The following is a 16,751-nucleotide window of genomic DNA, read 5'->3' as shown; positions in this document are numbered from 1 at the left end:
AATCATGCTAGGGCTTATTTTCCTGTTAGGGCTTATTTTTGAGGAAATAGTGATTGCAAACCAAACCGTATTTGGAGGAGCACAAACTAGATTGTTTCAAAACCATACACTTGTAACCCTTGGTTTATAGTTGTTTTGACACTCAATAGCCAAGGTGGGTATATGAGCAGAGGTGGGTTCCTACTGGTTTGGCCGAGTAGGTAGTAACGTGGCCTACCACACTCCTGAACCAGTTCTATTGGCAACGCCATGGGCACCATCTTGTTTTTTGCTTCTGCACATGCGCAGCAGCATTTTTTTACTACTGCGCATGCATGAAAAGCATGCGCGAGCCCAAAGCATGTCCCTGAGTGAACCAGTAGTAGCAGAAGCTGAAACCCACCCCCATATATGAGAGGTTTAGCTTTATTGGTACCAGGGTAGAAGAGAAGAGATTGAGACCTTGTCCACCAGAGGCCAAATGAAGAATGAGCTCCCTGCCAGAGCTCATTGGGAGGAAATTTCTTGCAATAGGCCCAAGATGGCTGATTCTGAGTGAGAGTTCAACAAGAACAAAAATTATTCCTTGCACTAGTGCCTCCATCCAGCTTCACTACCTTTTTTTTAAACAGGAAAGTATCTGTTGCATCAAGTTTTGCTTGGACTCTTGTAATGCTCAAGTACTCACTGAAAGTGAGTTGGGCAGCCATATAAATTTTCTGGTATTAACAAATACATTGATAAAATTACAGGAGTCACTTCCAGAATTTGAAAAAGTGTGATTTGTGGTTCTCAAAGTCAAAGGCAATCATGAGGGAAAAATCCAAACCTTCCTTGTCATTAGGTAAGTAAATAGATTTCCCCCCAATATAGGGATGTTTTAAAAGTGTGTCGACAACCATCACAATCACAAATGTTTAAATGATACAACTAGGTGGAAGATTCTGCATTTGACTAACATTTGCATTTCAAAATGTCTTTATTGTATCACGCAGGCCAGTTGGATTTCATATATTTATTTAATACTGCCTTCTTTACATACTATAAAATTTAAATCAGCATACAAAATATCGGGTAAAAATATATTCATTCTGCTTGAGGTTAAGAGGTAATTTGCTACTATCTTAGAAGATAGACAATGGCTGGTCCTTCAGATGTTCTTGGACTCCAGTTGCCATAATTCCTCATCAATGCTCACAGGGTTAGGGCTGCTGGGAGTGAAGTTAAGAAAATCAGGGGCCCCACCCATTGCCTACTGTATTTAGGTAGTGGTCAATCACACGTGGATTGCTATAATCTCTAATCATTCTTCTTCTAGCATAAGCATCATGCTACCCCAGTCCTGAAGGAGATAGTACATCTTTGTTGGCTACAGAAAAAAAGGAGAAAGTATCATAAAATGTCATTATAGTAAGATGGCAGTAAATTAAAAAAATTTTTTTTTCTCAGTCTCTGTGTTCTGAAACTCGCACAATGTTTGTCTAGAAATTTTCTTCTTGTTGCAAGATGGAAAAGGACTACGAATTACATATAATAGAATGAATGTAGCAATCCTGTGACAAGTCCAATTTACATTGTATGTTGCCTTCATAAATTAGGGAAAAAAAGAACAGCTTGGCAAACCTATTATTACATTTGAGAAATCATTAGTCCCAAAGGAGTAATAACAGTACACTATTAACATTCTGAGTACATTTTTCGGCTTCAGTGTTGTTAAAAAAACATTATAAATATGCAAATTTCAGATCAACAAATCCAAAATAAAATGCACTGAAAATACTGATATGTAGACAAAAGTTTATTTACACCATACAACATTTTAAATATTTTATACACAGCTGCAGCAGGAAAAGCTATTCCGAGCTTCCCAGAGAAAACTGCAATAATAAAGATGTGAAATATATTATTCATATAAAAGTGAGATTATTACTTTATTGCATTTAAAGCAATGAAGAATGTAGCTCAACAGACATTCATTTAATGACAACAAAACTTTGCTTTTCTCTGCTTCCTCTTCCTCTTCTTCTTCTTCTTCTTCTGCTTCTTCCTCTTCCTCCTCCTCCTCTTCTTTTTTTTATATTATAAAGTAAAAAGTGTAGTAATGGCCAAACAGACTGTTATAAACTTTAAAAACTGCATAAATATATACATTGTGCTTCATGGTGAAGTTTTTTGAAAACTAAACCAAATGAAGCTGTTACAACATGAACCGTTGTCTGAGGTTTATCTATAAAGATTGACCTCACAAATCCATTCCACGGGTACTTACAAGACACGATGGTAAGAATTGTACACCTGGGGCCTCCACTAGGTTGGCTAGTGGAAATCGATTGTGTGACAAGAAAACCACTGACTTCTGGCCCAGGAAGGTGCTGATATGCCTTAGCCATGGTGTCCAAACAGGCTGGGTCAGGCTTCCCAACGTCTCTGGAGCGTCAGTGCAAACAAAATGATTCTAGGATAAGCTTTGCGCTTCAGTTTATTTTACTTTTCATTAAACCTCGGTTTGAAAATCACCTTCTTGTACGTCTAAAGGCAAGTTCAGACACTTTTCCCATTCTGCTGGTCTTAGTTCTAAAGCATCTTTTGCCTCTGAATCTAATACGTTGATGGTGGTATAATGTTGGTAATCGCTTGGGGCTTTGAAACTGTCCCAGGGACTCTTGCTGCTTCCTGCTGGATTTTCCTGTGAAAATTGGGAGATTTAGAGTGGCAACAAAGAGAAAAGGAGAGAGAGAGAGAGAACAAGGTTAAAAAGAATGTAAAAATAAATTTTCCTTTTCTGTTTTAGCTTATTTAAGAAATCACATGGGGAAACCAGTCATCAGAAGATAAGCCGATTTATCTCTGGTTGGCGTAAGAGAAGCTACCATCATTGAAGCGAGTCAGCCTGGCCTATATTCAGTGTCCATTCTCTAATCCCTTTCCAAGGGGAGGTCATTGATACACTGGAAGGTTTGCCAAGAAAGCTGTCAAACAAATTCCCAACACTGAGCTGAAAACTGAGCAAATTAAGAGTTTGCCGACCATCGCTGGCAGCTGTATGTTCAATTGACATTTCTTGGAGAAGGAGGCAGTCCTAACAGACAAGAAGTGATTGAACACTTCTAACCAAATGTTATGAAGTCACAGATTTCATGCCTTGCTGTAAACCAAAGTTGATAGTGGTTTGGAAGTCCCCACAGGAAAAAGTAGCATAGCTTCCCTTATATGACATGTGGCTTTGGAGTATAAGATGATGGGATGCAAATAATATCTATATTTTCATCACTTACAAATTATCCCTTTAGGAAAATCCCACTATGCATACATTCTCATTCGGGAACACGTATATAAGGAGAGAGAAGCTTAAATTCTCCTATTCATTTTGCACCATGGAATTTTGTTTTGTCTTAATCCTTTGTGCCAATGGAACATTTCTTTTAAATCTCTTGTTCACACATGGAAAAGGACATTTCCCCAAACAGGACACCAGTGGCAGTGAATAGTAAGGCAACAAAGATCCCCATTGCATGAACTATGGTTCTAATATAGATGAAATTACCACTCAGTTTGACTAAAGAATGTTGCAATGCAATCTGATTTAATCATTTCTTTTTTTAAACATATAAACCCCTCAGTCACGATAGTCTTACAGATATTGGAGACACCTATTTTCCTTTTTCAATTTTGGACACGAAGCAAAAATGCTTGCTTTGTTCATTGTACAAGTGTACCAATGTTGCATGATGATGCTAGATATTCTTGCTGGTTGCCCCAGAGTTATAAAATTCTTTCTGAGGTTTATTAAAGTACGGCTCCTGCTTGATTTATGCTGCTTCTCACTGCCTGGATTGGCCTACTATAGAAGCTGGAAGATCAGGCTAATGAGTAATCCTTTTAAAAAAAAATTACACCAGAGAAATGAGTTTGCCTCCATAATTTATCTTCAAAACTGATAAGTGTATGAAATAAATATATATTTATATATATAGAAAAAGAGCTAGTTGTGAAATGAAAAAAAATCCTAGATTGTTTTCTGTTCAGCTTTTTATGTGCTCACACTGTGTATTACTAGATATGTGCTCACACTGTGTATTACTAGATAAACTGCCAGATAGAAGAAAATATTGATAACCTTCTTTAATGAAGGAATGAAGGAACAGTGATGCAAAGCAGGAGAGCTCTTACGTCAGATAAAAGCAGAAACAGGCCTCTTTAATCTTAAGTATTTTCTGTTAACATGGAATCTGTTTCTAATTTACACCAAAGCTAATAAATCACTTGCTAACAATCTTTTAAGAGAGGCTCAATCTTAAACCACTGGAGTTTCATTTTAACACGGCGCTGAAGGCACCTAGCTAGCATCCTAGCTGCTCTTAAATTTGCAGCATTCTGTACAGAATAAAAAAATGTAGATTTACTTTAAAAATTGTTTATTTCAATTGTACCTCATAACAGCAAGTTGCTTTATAAATGAAAATTATCAAAAAAAAAGTTTAATTGTTTTTGCTAATATAAACAACAATACCTGTCCTAACTATTTAACTTATGCAATAACTTATACTGGTGGGGGTTGTTTTGCTTTTTGCATTCGATTGTCAAAGTTTTAGGTTGTCTTTATATTTGAATTTGCCAAAGTAAGAGGGACGGATCCTTAGGATGTATACAAAGAAACCAGTTTCATCTGCTGTCTTCCAGAGGGCTCAGACTGTATTAACATACATTTGCTCTGCCCCCATAGTTGATCCTAGGCCTGCCTCATTAGTGAAGCTTGTGTCTGGGGCTGTCCTAGTAAATGACTGTGAAGATAGTTAAGGTGCTTAATGGGTCTCCTTGCTGGTGAGCAAAGCATCCATCAATTGCTCCTCCTAATCTTAGGGGCTGAGACAGTGCTGGGAGAAGAACGGGGAGCTTAGTCATAGGTCAGAACTTGATCTGATCTGGAGGAGTCCCCAGTCAACCAGAGGAGGTTTCACTAGGAGATCCATACCCATGCTTTGTGTCACTTCCAGGGCACGATGGATATTTGTTGATTTATTGATTTAATGTATGGCATATCTCATACATGGACTAGCAATATATACATTAACATTTCATCTAGATTAGTAAAACATGTAGATTAGTTATATATTGGGATGATGGGAAGCTATCTACATTAAGGTAACATGGTCCGCAAACTTGCTACACGGGGAATCCCACAGATCCCTGGCATGGTTTGTTCCCATTTATGCCTGTAGGTTGTTCATGAAAATGGCAGTGGCACTAAGTAAAATGGAAGAAACTCTGCTCTGCTCAGCATCCCCACTGTGCACCCTGTGTTGCTATGCTACATTAGGATATATTGGTGCGTTGCCATGCTATATTGTAGGAACTAGGAATCCTGTGACAAGCAGCGCCATATGCCACTATACCAAAACCTATCATCTCTCTCCCCGCTCACACACACAAACACACAATCTATTCATCTATCATCTACACCACATTAAATGACAAAAAGCAACATACCACTAAAAAGCGAACAAGGGTTTTTAAAAACCTGAAATATTTAAAAGAACTTAGAATGCACCCCTGAGAAGATTCTATCAATGTTTCTCTAAAACAGGGACACTAAGAAAGCTTCTCAAGATGATAATTCAGAGGACGGTTGTTTCTTTATGGAAGAACATTTCTTTTTTCAAATAATTACGGCTTATGGAGGTAACTACCAATTCTCTTGAGTTTTGCTTGGAACTCGACTGGAAGCCAACAAAAACTGTTTACTTTTGGTAGAGGTGGATAACATTTTAAAGCAACAATTTAAGAGTTAAATTTTAAGCTACCTAAAATTTCCGAACAGTTTTCAAACACCATTATATGTTCATAATGCCAGATGTCATAATTAATGCTAGATGTCACCAAAGCCGAACTATGAACATTAGAACAATTCTGATCTAACATTCATAGTATTATACAAGAACTATGAATATTAGAAGAATTGTGGAAAGTGGATAGCTGGTACATCTCCTTTTATAAAAAGTATTTATATGAGCACCTGATAAGAAATGGATTTCAATAATGTTTTCTAAATCTGCCCTAATCACTTTATCACTAATCACTTTAATAATATTCCACTTCTTGAATATTTTCATTAACTTACATTAAGTAATATACACTTTTTTGAATACATTATCTTAAATTTATGATGTGTGTTCCCTCCATCCAATTCTAAAAAAATACAGCATTCTTTCTGTATTCTTTCTTTCTAAAATTCTTTCTTTCTAAAACTTTTAATTCTTTCTAAAATTATATATTCCATACTTACCATACTTCCTGATTTTGGTACATCTCTAAATCTGTCTAGTGTCTGAAATTTCTGATTTAATTCTTGAAACAGCTCCATGTGTCTCTTCCTCGTATGCATGACCTTCTGCAAAATGGAATATAATTGCTTAGTATTTATAATGAGCATATTTTTTTTCAAACAACCATTATTTCCTCTAACATAACGAAGCAAATTGAATTTGGCTAAGATGTGGAAATGAAACAGGCCATGTCATCTATTTGATCTGCTGTTGGAATCGGAGGACTGTTTCCCCCTTTGCATATTCTGGAACTCCTGAAAAACAGGGCTGGCTTATTTTGTGTTTCTGAGGGTACATCATCATAAGAAGCTACTGTAGGTGCCACTACGAATGATCTTCTTTGCTTGACAGTTAAATTTAGTTTTAAAGAAATGAGCTTTTTCTGGAAGAAGGTCCATGTTGAGAACTTGGAAGATCCAATAGTTATACATGTTTCTGATCAGCAAAAGAACAGTTGCAGGAACTGGGTATGTCTAGTTTAATAGAAAGAAGGACTAGGGGAGACATGATAGCAGTGTTCCAATATCTCAGGGGTTGCCACAAAGAAGAGGGAGTCAAACTATTCTCCAAGGCACCTGAGGGTAGAACAAGAAGCAATGGGTGGAAACTAATCAAGGAGAGAAGCAACTTAGAACTGAGGAGAAATTTCCTGGCAGTTAGAACAATTCATCAGTGGAACAACTGGCCTCCAGAAGTTGTGAATGCCCCAACACTGGAAGTCTTGAAGAAGATGTTGGATAGCCATCTGTCTGAAACGGTATAGGGTTTCCTGCCTAGGCAGGGGGTTGGACTAGAAGACCTCCAAGGTCCCTTCCAACTCTGCTATTGTATTGTATTGTAAATATCAATCTGAGGTTTTGCGAAGTAGGAAAGACAGCCACTATTGTGAGACCGGTGACAAGGAGGATCATAGGTCACCCTCGACTTACAACAGTTCATTTAGTCGCCAAAGTTACAACAGCTCTGAAAAAAAGTGACACCTGAACTTTTTTCACATGTATGACCATTTGCAGCATCCCCATGGTCACCTGATCAAAATTCAGAGGCTTGGCAGGGTCACCTGATTTCCTTTTGAGACCTTCTGACAAGCAAAGTCAATGGAGGAGCCAGATTCACTCCACAACCGTATGTCTAACTTAACAACTGTAGTGATCCACTTAACAATGATTGATGTCAAGAGAGGCCATCAAATGGGGCAAAACCCACTGAACAACTGGCTCACTTAGCAATGGAAATTTCTGAGTGCAATTGTGGCTGTAAGTCGAGGGCTACCTGTATATTGAACGGGGTTATTTTTTAGCTAATAGCAAGGAGAGAACGCTCCGTCTGCTATCACAATTCTAACAACATGGAGACCACAAAGGAAACCACTCAGCTTACGAATGGAATCCTCCCATTCCTGGCCCTGGCTTCCTAGAAACAAGGCAAGGAGCCTGGCTCATCTACAGCACTAGAGGTTCTGCTTTGAAAGAGAGGGGTAGCAGTTAATCTTCATTTTGGGCTCCAAAATGAAGGGACAGCCAGAACAACAATGGGATTATTCTCCAGCAACCTCTTTCTCAATAATCACCGCAACACCCCCCCCCCCCGCCCCAATTCTCATTCCTCAGAAGTGGGATGCATACCTATAATACCTGTATAGGGCAGTGCTGAAATTCAATATTTTTTTACTACCGGTTCTGTGGGAGTGGCTTGGTGAGCATGGCAGGGGAAGGAGATTGCAAAATCCCTATTCCCACTCCACTCCAAGGGACGGATACTGCAAAATCTCCATTCCCACCCCACTCTGGGGCCAGCCAGAGATGGTATTTGCCAGTTCTCCAAACTACTCAAAATTTCCACTACCGGTTCTTCAGAACCTGTCAAAACCTGCTGAATTTTACCCCTGGTATAGGGTAAGGCCACGCATCTCCATTTTGCTAATATAATTAACTCCATTTGGTAACCATAATTAAATTATGAGCAATGCTTCTGATTCAAATAGCGGAGGAGGAAGGTTATCAGAACAATACATTTTAGCGTTATAGTCTTAATTTTACATGCTGAAGGAAGTGTCATCGTTATATGATGTGGGCACGAGGACCCAGGAAGCGTTTACAAACCAATTAACCTCACTAGGATTGTGAGATGCTTCTTGAAGAGCAGAATCTTAAGTGGAGTAAAGCTGACCTAAATTTATGGACATCTCACCCAAATGACCTTCTGGAGATTTGCAAAAATAGCCATTTAAATTTTTTTTTAAAGCTGATCATACTCAGCTCTACAGATATGTATGCAGATATACGCTGTGCGTGTTTTTTTTTTTAAATTGCACTTTCAAAATGATTGTTTGCTAAACAAGCCTCATGATAAGAAATAGCATTGAAAGGAACTTAGGAAAGGAGCGTAACAAGGATAGTAAAATGTGGGACACATGCCATTTTATACCTGCTTCTTAGAATAGAAATGTCACTTACAGCAGCTATAAAGGGGATTAAAATTATGACATGTAAGGTGGCTTCAAGCTTAAAGTCATAGAAGATGTGGTGATTCCATATGACAACAGTCACTTTTTTTAGAATTAAATTTTGTTTAGTTTGGGATACAATGGGCATCATTCAGGGCATCATGTGTGCAATGGTGCCTAAAGGCATCGTGTTGACAATCTCTGGCTTATGTGGTGATCCTTATAAGCTTTTGGTCTATTTAAAAGAGACCCACAAGGGAACGAGTTTTGAATCAAAATATAACAGGATACAAGGAGCTTCTATCCTTAAGATCTCTGCATCCCTGGCTACCTTTAGCACAGAAGTCTGAACAGGGTAATTTGGTCGGATACGTTTACAATTTGTGATTGAGAACCAATTTACTACTGAATATTCAGTTCTTAGTACTGTATCTCTAAGACAATTTTAAGTCTACACTTAATTATACTGAAAAACAATTGGTTAGCTACTTAATCAATTGCATTTCATAATTTTTTATTGGTTAAACCATGGGTTAAAATGAACGAGTAGCTTCTGTTTTCAGATTGTGAAGGGAATTGAACATTTTAAATTGCATTAAATATATTTTAAGATTACAAACCACTGTTTCTGAGTATTTCCACATCAAAATGGTGAGAAGCTAAGCCCTCATTTGTTACCTATTGTAGTTAGTCACAGTTTTAAAGTTCCAAGAAATGCCTCAGATCAGTGGCGGGATTCAGCCAGTTTGCATCTATTTGGGAGAACTGGTTGTTAACTTTCTAAGCAGTTCGGAGAACCGGCTGTTGGAAGAAATGTCATTTTGTTTTTTCTCACTTTACAGGGCTAATCCTTTAAGGAAGACAGGAAGGAAGCATTCTGGTGTTGTTTCTAGCCTAATCTTCATTGCTCTGCTTGCAGAAACTGCCTCTCGGGTTAACCCTTATTACGTTGTAACAGCTAAGGCGAAGCGCCCATCGACATGAGTGATGTTGAGTTGGCCACGCCCACCCAGTCACATGACCACAGAGCCCCGCCTACCCAGCTGGTCATTAGGACAGAGAACCTGTTGTTAAATTATTTGAATCCCACCACTGCCTCAGGTCCTGCTTTGTTCTTGATTTGTCTACCTCAAGTATATAAATACTGTGCAAAAGTGTTGGGGAGTTGTGCAAAAAAAAAATGCTATAAAGAATACTTTCAGAAATAGAAGTGTTAATAGTTCATTTTATCAATCTGCTCCCTTCTTTTCCCATTTATCAAAAGGGAAAAGAAGGGAACAGAAGAGAAATCAAAATCAAATCAATGTTTTGTGTCATGACCCTTTGCCTTCAAAACAGCAGCAAGTCTTCTAGGTACACTTGCACACAGTTTTGGAGAACTAACCACAGATTTTCTGTGGATATAGGCTGTCGCAAATCTTTCTGTCTCTTCATGTCATCCCAAACAATGATGTTGAGATCAGGGCTCTGTGGGGGGGCTGAGCTTGCACTTGACTACTCCATGTACTTCATGCTGAAGATACTTCTTAATGACATTGGCTGTATGTTTGGGGCCATTGCCCTGCTGCATAATGAATTTAAGGCCAATCACACCCCTCCCTGATGGTATGGCATGATGGACAAGCATCTTCCTGTATTTCTTCCTGTATAGCATTTTTGCACAACTGCCTAACTCTTTTGCACAGTACTGTATGTCGCTTGTAAATCATAAGGGCGGAATTCCCATAATGCTAAGCCAAATTAGGCATGTTGTGTTGTTGTTTAGCACTATATGTGAACCCAATCTACAAATCCAAAATATGCAATACTATCAGATCAGATAGGGTGGGGACAGTCACCTGACAATATTTGAACTCGGGAGTGTGCTTTTTCTGTGGGAAACTTCTGTCCTATGTATCATTCTGTCCCCTGAAGGTCTAGCAGGCCTCTAGCCTTCTGCAAAGCTTTGAAGATGCGGCTTTCCCCTGATGTGCTGGGATGAGGCTGATGAGGGGGGCTTAACAAGGATTTGGAAATTTAACTTCAGTGCCAGGTTTTTAACATTTAGGGTTTTAATAGATTTATGTTTGGTTTTTTTTTACTGCTTTTGCCTTCATTGACTTAACCTGTTGTTATATTTATATATGTTTAAATATCTCCATGTTTTATTACATTGTAAACTGCCGAAGGTCACCTTGAATTGTGAAATGGGCCTCGTATCAATTTAATAAAAGAAATTGTTGATTGGGAGTCTCCCAGAATTCAATATAAGATGATCACACGTGCATGCATGCATATATACATATGCATATTATATACTGTGTGCATGTACATGTATAACCCACTCTTACCCAAGCCTTTAGAAAAGGCCACATTTTAAGGCTGTTCCAAGCATGACCAGATGTATTTCAGAGCAAATGGCATTCCAAAGGGACAGGTGTGGGCTTCAAAATTTTCAGCAATGGGTTCAATGCCTGGTTGGTGGGTGGGTGTGGGCATGGTGGGCGTGGCCTAGTTGGCCTCCTGCACCACAGGGGGGGGGGGCGGTTCACCTTCCCCAAGCTCCAGAGGCTTTCTTCGAGACTCTGGGAGGGTGAAAACTTCCTCCCCTGGGCTCTGGAGGAATGTTTCCGGCCTTCCAGAACTTCTAGGAGGCCTGTTTTCCCTCCTCTCTGAGCCTCCAAGTGGGCCCTGGACTTACCTCACATCCAAAATGGGCCACGTGGAGAGTCCTGGGGGGTGGGTGGGATGGAATGGGTGGGGTCATCCAGGGGTGGGATTTGGATGTTCTCTGAACCGGCCATAATGTTAGCTATGGGTTCTCCCGAACCCAGGCAAACTCGTAGCAGCCCACCCCTGCAAAGGGCATATGCTGAGATAGAGAAGACATCTCTCTCTCTCCCTCCCTCTTTCCCAAATTACAAACTAATATACAGGGAGTTTCTTGTTTGACAAACTTGGTTATTTGGCCAATTGGCTCTTCTGCTTGACAGACATAGCTGCCTCCATGCTGAGCACACGATAGAGGTGGGATTTTGAAAGATACTGTATGTGAAATACATGTGATATACGTATGCTCTATATTTAAACACTAAATTCTACAGCAGCAGAAACCGGTAAAACTTGGTGTAATATCCATACTTTGGCTGAGAAGTAGAATAAAGGTGAAAGATAAAGGTGAACAGAACATTTTTACATTTTCTGAGGAGCAGTGGTGAAATCTGCTCTCTTAGAAGAATGTCTTCAAATTAGTTGCCATAGAGAAAAATGCTAAGAAAGAGAAACCACACGGAATATCTGACCTTTTCAATGGCACTGTCTGACTCACAAGATTTACTTGATTATGTAATTTTTCCTGATATGCTCAAGGGAAAAAATGTTATATTTGCTTTTTGGTTCTTGATTTGGTACTTAATGTCTCATTGTCTTTCTATTTAATATATCATCTTATGAAGCTTGTTAAGTGGCTGCCTTCTACTTTTGTTTTTCTTTGGGCACAGGCAAAATATATGCAAAAATAGGTTTGTAATTTTTAAATCTTTCAGATAAAACTTTTCTCCCCTCCTTTTTTTAAAAAAAAAGAAAAATGTGTGCATGGGTATTGAAGTACGAGTGAGAAGAAGGATGTGACTGATTGCCATTGTGTAAGATCACATCAGTACTGGAAATCCAAAAATGGGACCAGCAGGTGCAATAACACTTTCATTTCCCTGCTTTCCTTCTCCACTTACATCCCCAGAATGGTTTATACTGAACTAGCATTCCTCAGTTATGAAAGCTCCTTGGGGAGGCTAGTCTTTTAAATGCAGTCTCAAAATATTTCACTTTCTTCTGTGGTAAAGGCCAGGAGGCAATCCTCACATCTCTATTTCCTTAAAAACCTTTGGAAGAATGGAGTAATTTATTTAGTTCTATTTATTAAATTTATATGCTCGTCAATAAAGTGACTCTAATTGTTTTCCCAGTAATAATGTATGGCTGCGAGAACTGGACCATAAGGAAGACTGAGCCCCAAAGGTTTGATGCTTTCAAGTTGTGGCGTTGGAGAAGACTCTTGAGAGTCCTTTGGGCTGCAAGGGGATCAATCCTAAAGGAAATCAACCCTGACTGTTCTTTGGAAGGGCAGAAACTGAAGCTGAGGCTCAAATACTTTGGACACCAAGTGAGAAGAAAGGACTCATTGGAAAAGACCCTGATGTTGGGAAAGATGGAAGGCAAAAGGAGAACGGGATGGCAGAGGATGAGATAGTTAGATAGCGTCATCGACACAGTGAACATGAATTTGGGCAAACTCTAGGAGACAGTGGTGGACCGGGTGTGTGTATGTCTAGTATGCTGTGGTCATGGGGTCACACAGAATTGGACATGACTGAACAACTAAATAATAACAAACTAGAGAGAAGATTCCTCTGTTTATTTCTGCTTCTAGAATTGTTCTGAGCAGAATACTATAGGAGGACATATTGCCTGGATAGCTAAATATGTTGGTCTAGTGGTTAACACACCAGACTAGAAACCAGGAGACAGTGAACTCTAGTTCTTCCTTAGGATGAAAAATAGCTGGGTGACTTTGGGCCTATCACTCTCTCTCAGCCTACCTCACCTCACAGGATTGTTATGGAGAAAACTGGAGGAGGAAGGAATATTATGTACATTTGCTACCTTTATTTACTTATAAAAATAATAAAGGTGGGATAAAATAATCTAAACATTAATTAACTAATTAAACATTTCACATCTGAACTATGGTTTAGATGCCACAAGATGTTCACACAGGAAGATGATCCAAGCTAGTTAAAATGTTTGATAGATTTACAGTGATTTTTAAAAATCACCTAATAAAATGTCTTCCTTTAACTTACTTCTCATGCAGGTTTTTCTAATAATGCAGTGATTAAAATACTATATCTTTTTAATAGAGGTGTTTTTTTTAAAAAAAATCAGTTCATTACGAGATAAATGATAATGATCAACTAGATTATTTTCTCAACTGCAAGAATATTTGTGTGTAGTATTATCTTCTATTAGGTACTGCTGTCTGTTTATTCACATTAATATGAATGATTCTTCTGGTCTTAATGAGTGTAAATGATGATAAAGTGGTCCTAAGAGTACATTGAATATGCAAGCTTTCAGTTTCACATAATTAATTATACCAGATTGTTCCGGTTAGCATGAACAGGAAGTATCAGACATAAAAAGATTCCACACATTCTATATATTTAGATCAATTGAAAAAGAATACTCTGTTCTGAATAAATACACATGCTTCTCAGTCCTAAATCTTTATCTTAAGACTATCATCTAAAGAAACCAATGGCAATTATTTTTAAGTGACAGAATGAAGCTGTTAGGTGCTAAAAACTACATTTTGCTGATCAGGTACATCGATCTTTCACAACGAGAAAGTGTGTTTAGGTCTGAAACATTTGTTCAGTTAAGTTTCAATTCTGCATAAACTAAGCAGAACCAAATATATACATTTAGAAACTTATAAGGTAAAGATTCCCCTGCACATGTATGCTAGTTGTTTCCGGCTCTAGGGGAGGTGCTCATCTCCATTTCTAAGCTGAAAAGACAGTGCTGTCCGAAGATGTCTCTATGGACATGTGGCCGGCATGACTAAACACCGAAGGGGCACGGAGTGCTGTTACTTTCCCACCAAAGTGGGAAACTATTTTTCTACTTGCATTTTTTATGTGCTTTCGAACTGCTAGGTTGGCAGAAGCTGGGACAAGTAATGGGAGCTCATTCCATTATGCAGCACTGTGAATTTGAACCGCTGAACTGTCGACCTTCTGACTGACAAGCTGACCGACCAACCTTCCTTAGAAACTTATAGCACTATATAATTAAAATTGACCTTGAAAATTGAAAACTCCCAAAACTTAAAAATACTAAAAGAGCGACTATATAGAACACCATAACTTAGTGACTCAATATTTAATTGGCTTATAACTGAGTTTAATAGAGGACAGTTGGTTAATTTATAAGACTTTAGGTCCAATCCTAAGAGTCCCAGCTGATCGGGAGGAAATTGGGATTTTGCAGTAACCTTACCCTGGAGTGGGGAGGGAATGGAGATTTTACAGTATCCTTCCCCTGCCACGCCCACCAAGCCACGCCCACAGAACCGTTAGTAAAAAATTTTGAATCCCACCACTGCCATGGTCCAACCCCTCGCCCAAGAATTTTGTCAGTAAGATGGGAATCCTAAATTAATACATACAAGGAGGCAATCTGTATAGGAATAAAATGATATGAAATGGGCTAGGAAGTAAAGTTGTGATAATATCAAAACAAAATAAAACAAGCAGAAGTTTTTGTTTTAAAAAGATCATCATCTAAAAAAATACACGGCCTGAAAAGAAAAGAAAAGTTGTACAGATTTTTTAAAAACCCACACAACAGAATGTTTTCCCTTATAATTAAAAGCATTGGTTATTGTTTGTAAATGCTGAATTAAAATACGTTTTCAAAAATATCTCACATTCATCAAGCTTTGAATCAAAATACATACTGGGTGAATATAAGTAGTATAGAGACACTTACTTCAAAGTCGAGGTCAGAATAACGTGATTTTCTCCTCTGTTAAATGTTGGTTGAAAACAAAACAAACAAAATCACATATTAATTTAACTGAGCATCAATATAGTAACAATGCTGCATTTGTTTTGGATAATAGCTATTTATTGACTTACTTAATGGGATTTCTATGCTATTCTAAGTGAGCAGGACACAGCCCAGTTTTTGATGGAATATTTGAACTGGATATAGATTTTTATCATATTTAAAATAGATCCACTAGGCAAGGGAACAATGATTTGCAAATCCTTCAAGTGGGTCACCTCTAAATATGATTAAAGCTCGATCTAATTCAGCATCTGGTGGAATTACTTTAATATTACTTCAACATATTATTTCATAAAACTCTAATTGCCCATTATATTAATCAAAAAATCCCCCTATTTCCTTAATATTACCATTTGAACTTGTGCAAAGGAATATAGCCTAGGTTTACTTGACAGATTTTTTTTTCCTCAACCATCTTTTAGCCATTAAGATGAAGATCTTCATACATTTGAGTTTTTCAAATACTGAAACTTGCTTTCAGCTTATTTTCAAAGAAATAGAATATTTGAGAACAATCTAAAACAGACCAAGTTGTTTCATAACACCAAAGCTTCCTTCCTTCCTTTCAAACCTCATCAAGAGAATGCAAGAAATTACTTTCAACCTTCTAATTTTCATTTTGGTGGTTTAGCATACATCAAAAGAAGAGGTGAAAGATTGGCTAGAGAAAACAAATAAGATGGCCAACAGCTAATTGAATTTGGTCTTTTAAATCTACACCATTGTGCAGCCATAATGGTTGCCTTGATAAGCTTTTACAGAATCAGAAATAGAAAGATGTGATCTGTTGAATTTTGCATTTTGGACAATCGAGTACAAAGCGGTCCAATTCCATTTTGCATTTTGCCAGCAGGCTCACTTAATAACTAAAGAAACTTCATTTATATGGCTAGAATAGGGCAATGAAATTTCATTGCCATCTGCGTGAGCTCTGAAGAGTAAAAATACACATTCAGTGCTCACTTCATTCAAGTGGCAATATATTTAGATAGAGGGCATAAGTGAGATGGGTCTATGGGGAATGCCATTGTTTTTGGCATTGTGACTTAGAAAAAAGGTCTGTAAATGCATTTCAGATGGAAACCCAATACAACATGACATACATCCATTCAACTCTGCATTAAACCAAAGATGTGCACATTTACTTTTCTTTTTCAAAGCTGTACACTTTGAGTCAAGACTATTGATAGGGAAGGAAGAAAACTATTGATAGGGAAGGAAAAAAAGAACGGAAATTAGTTCTCAAGCATCATTTGCTACAAAATTCTGGACAAATTATTTTGGTGGTGCAGGGCAGGCTACTTCAAATGACTGCTAGCTGCAGTTTGGCAGTTCAGATCTCACCAAGTTTAAGGTTGACTCAGCCTTCCAACTTTCCGAGGTGGGTAAAA

At 38.1% G+C, this 16,751-nt stretch overlaps 1 protein-coding gene across 4 annotated transcripts in view; it reads right to left on the bottom strand.

The window, feature by feature from the left end:
- Positions 1 to 960: 960 nt before the first annotated feature.
- ADGRB3 (adhesion G protein-coupled receptor B3) overlaps positions 961 to 16,751 on the bottom strand; it is a 514,089-nt gene continuing 498,298 nt past the window's right edge. For 3 of the 4 annotated variants that reach the window (XM_081940251.1, XM_081940252.1, XM_081940253.1), the window contains 3 exons: positions 15,280 to 15,315; positions 6,263 to 6,367; positions 1,765 to 2,665 (listed from right to left, as the gene is read on the bottom strand). In XM_081940251.1, coding sequence (XP_081796377.1) covers positions 2,474 to 2,665; positions 6,263 to 6,367; positions 15,280 to 15,315 — 333 coding nt within the window. In that variant the 3' untranslated portion in view covers positions 1,765 to 2,473. Of the gene's footprint in view, positions 1,349 to 1,764; positions 2,666 to 6,262; positions 6,368 to 15,279; positions 15,316 to 16,751 lie in introns of those variants that run through there. The other variant, XR_014174267.1, reaches the window with a different exon arrangement.

Source organism: Natrix helvetica (assembly GCF_964273705.1).
Source record: "Natrix helvetica genome assembly, chromosome: 2".
Classification (NCBI taxonomy): domain Eukaryota; kingdom Metazoa; phylum Chordata; class Lepidosauria; order Squamata; family Natricidae; genus Natrix; species Natrix helvetica.
The sequence above is the reverse complement of the archived record's forward strand: the minus strand, read 5'-3'. Positions and strand labels throughout refer to the sequence as shown.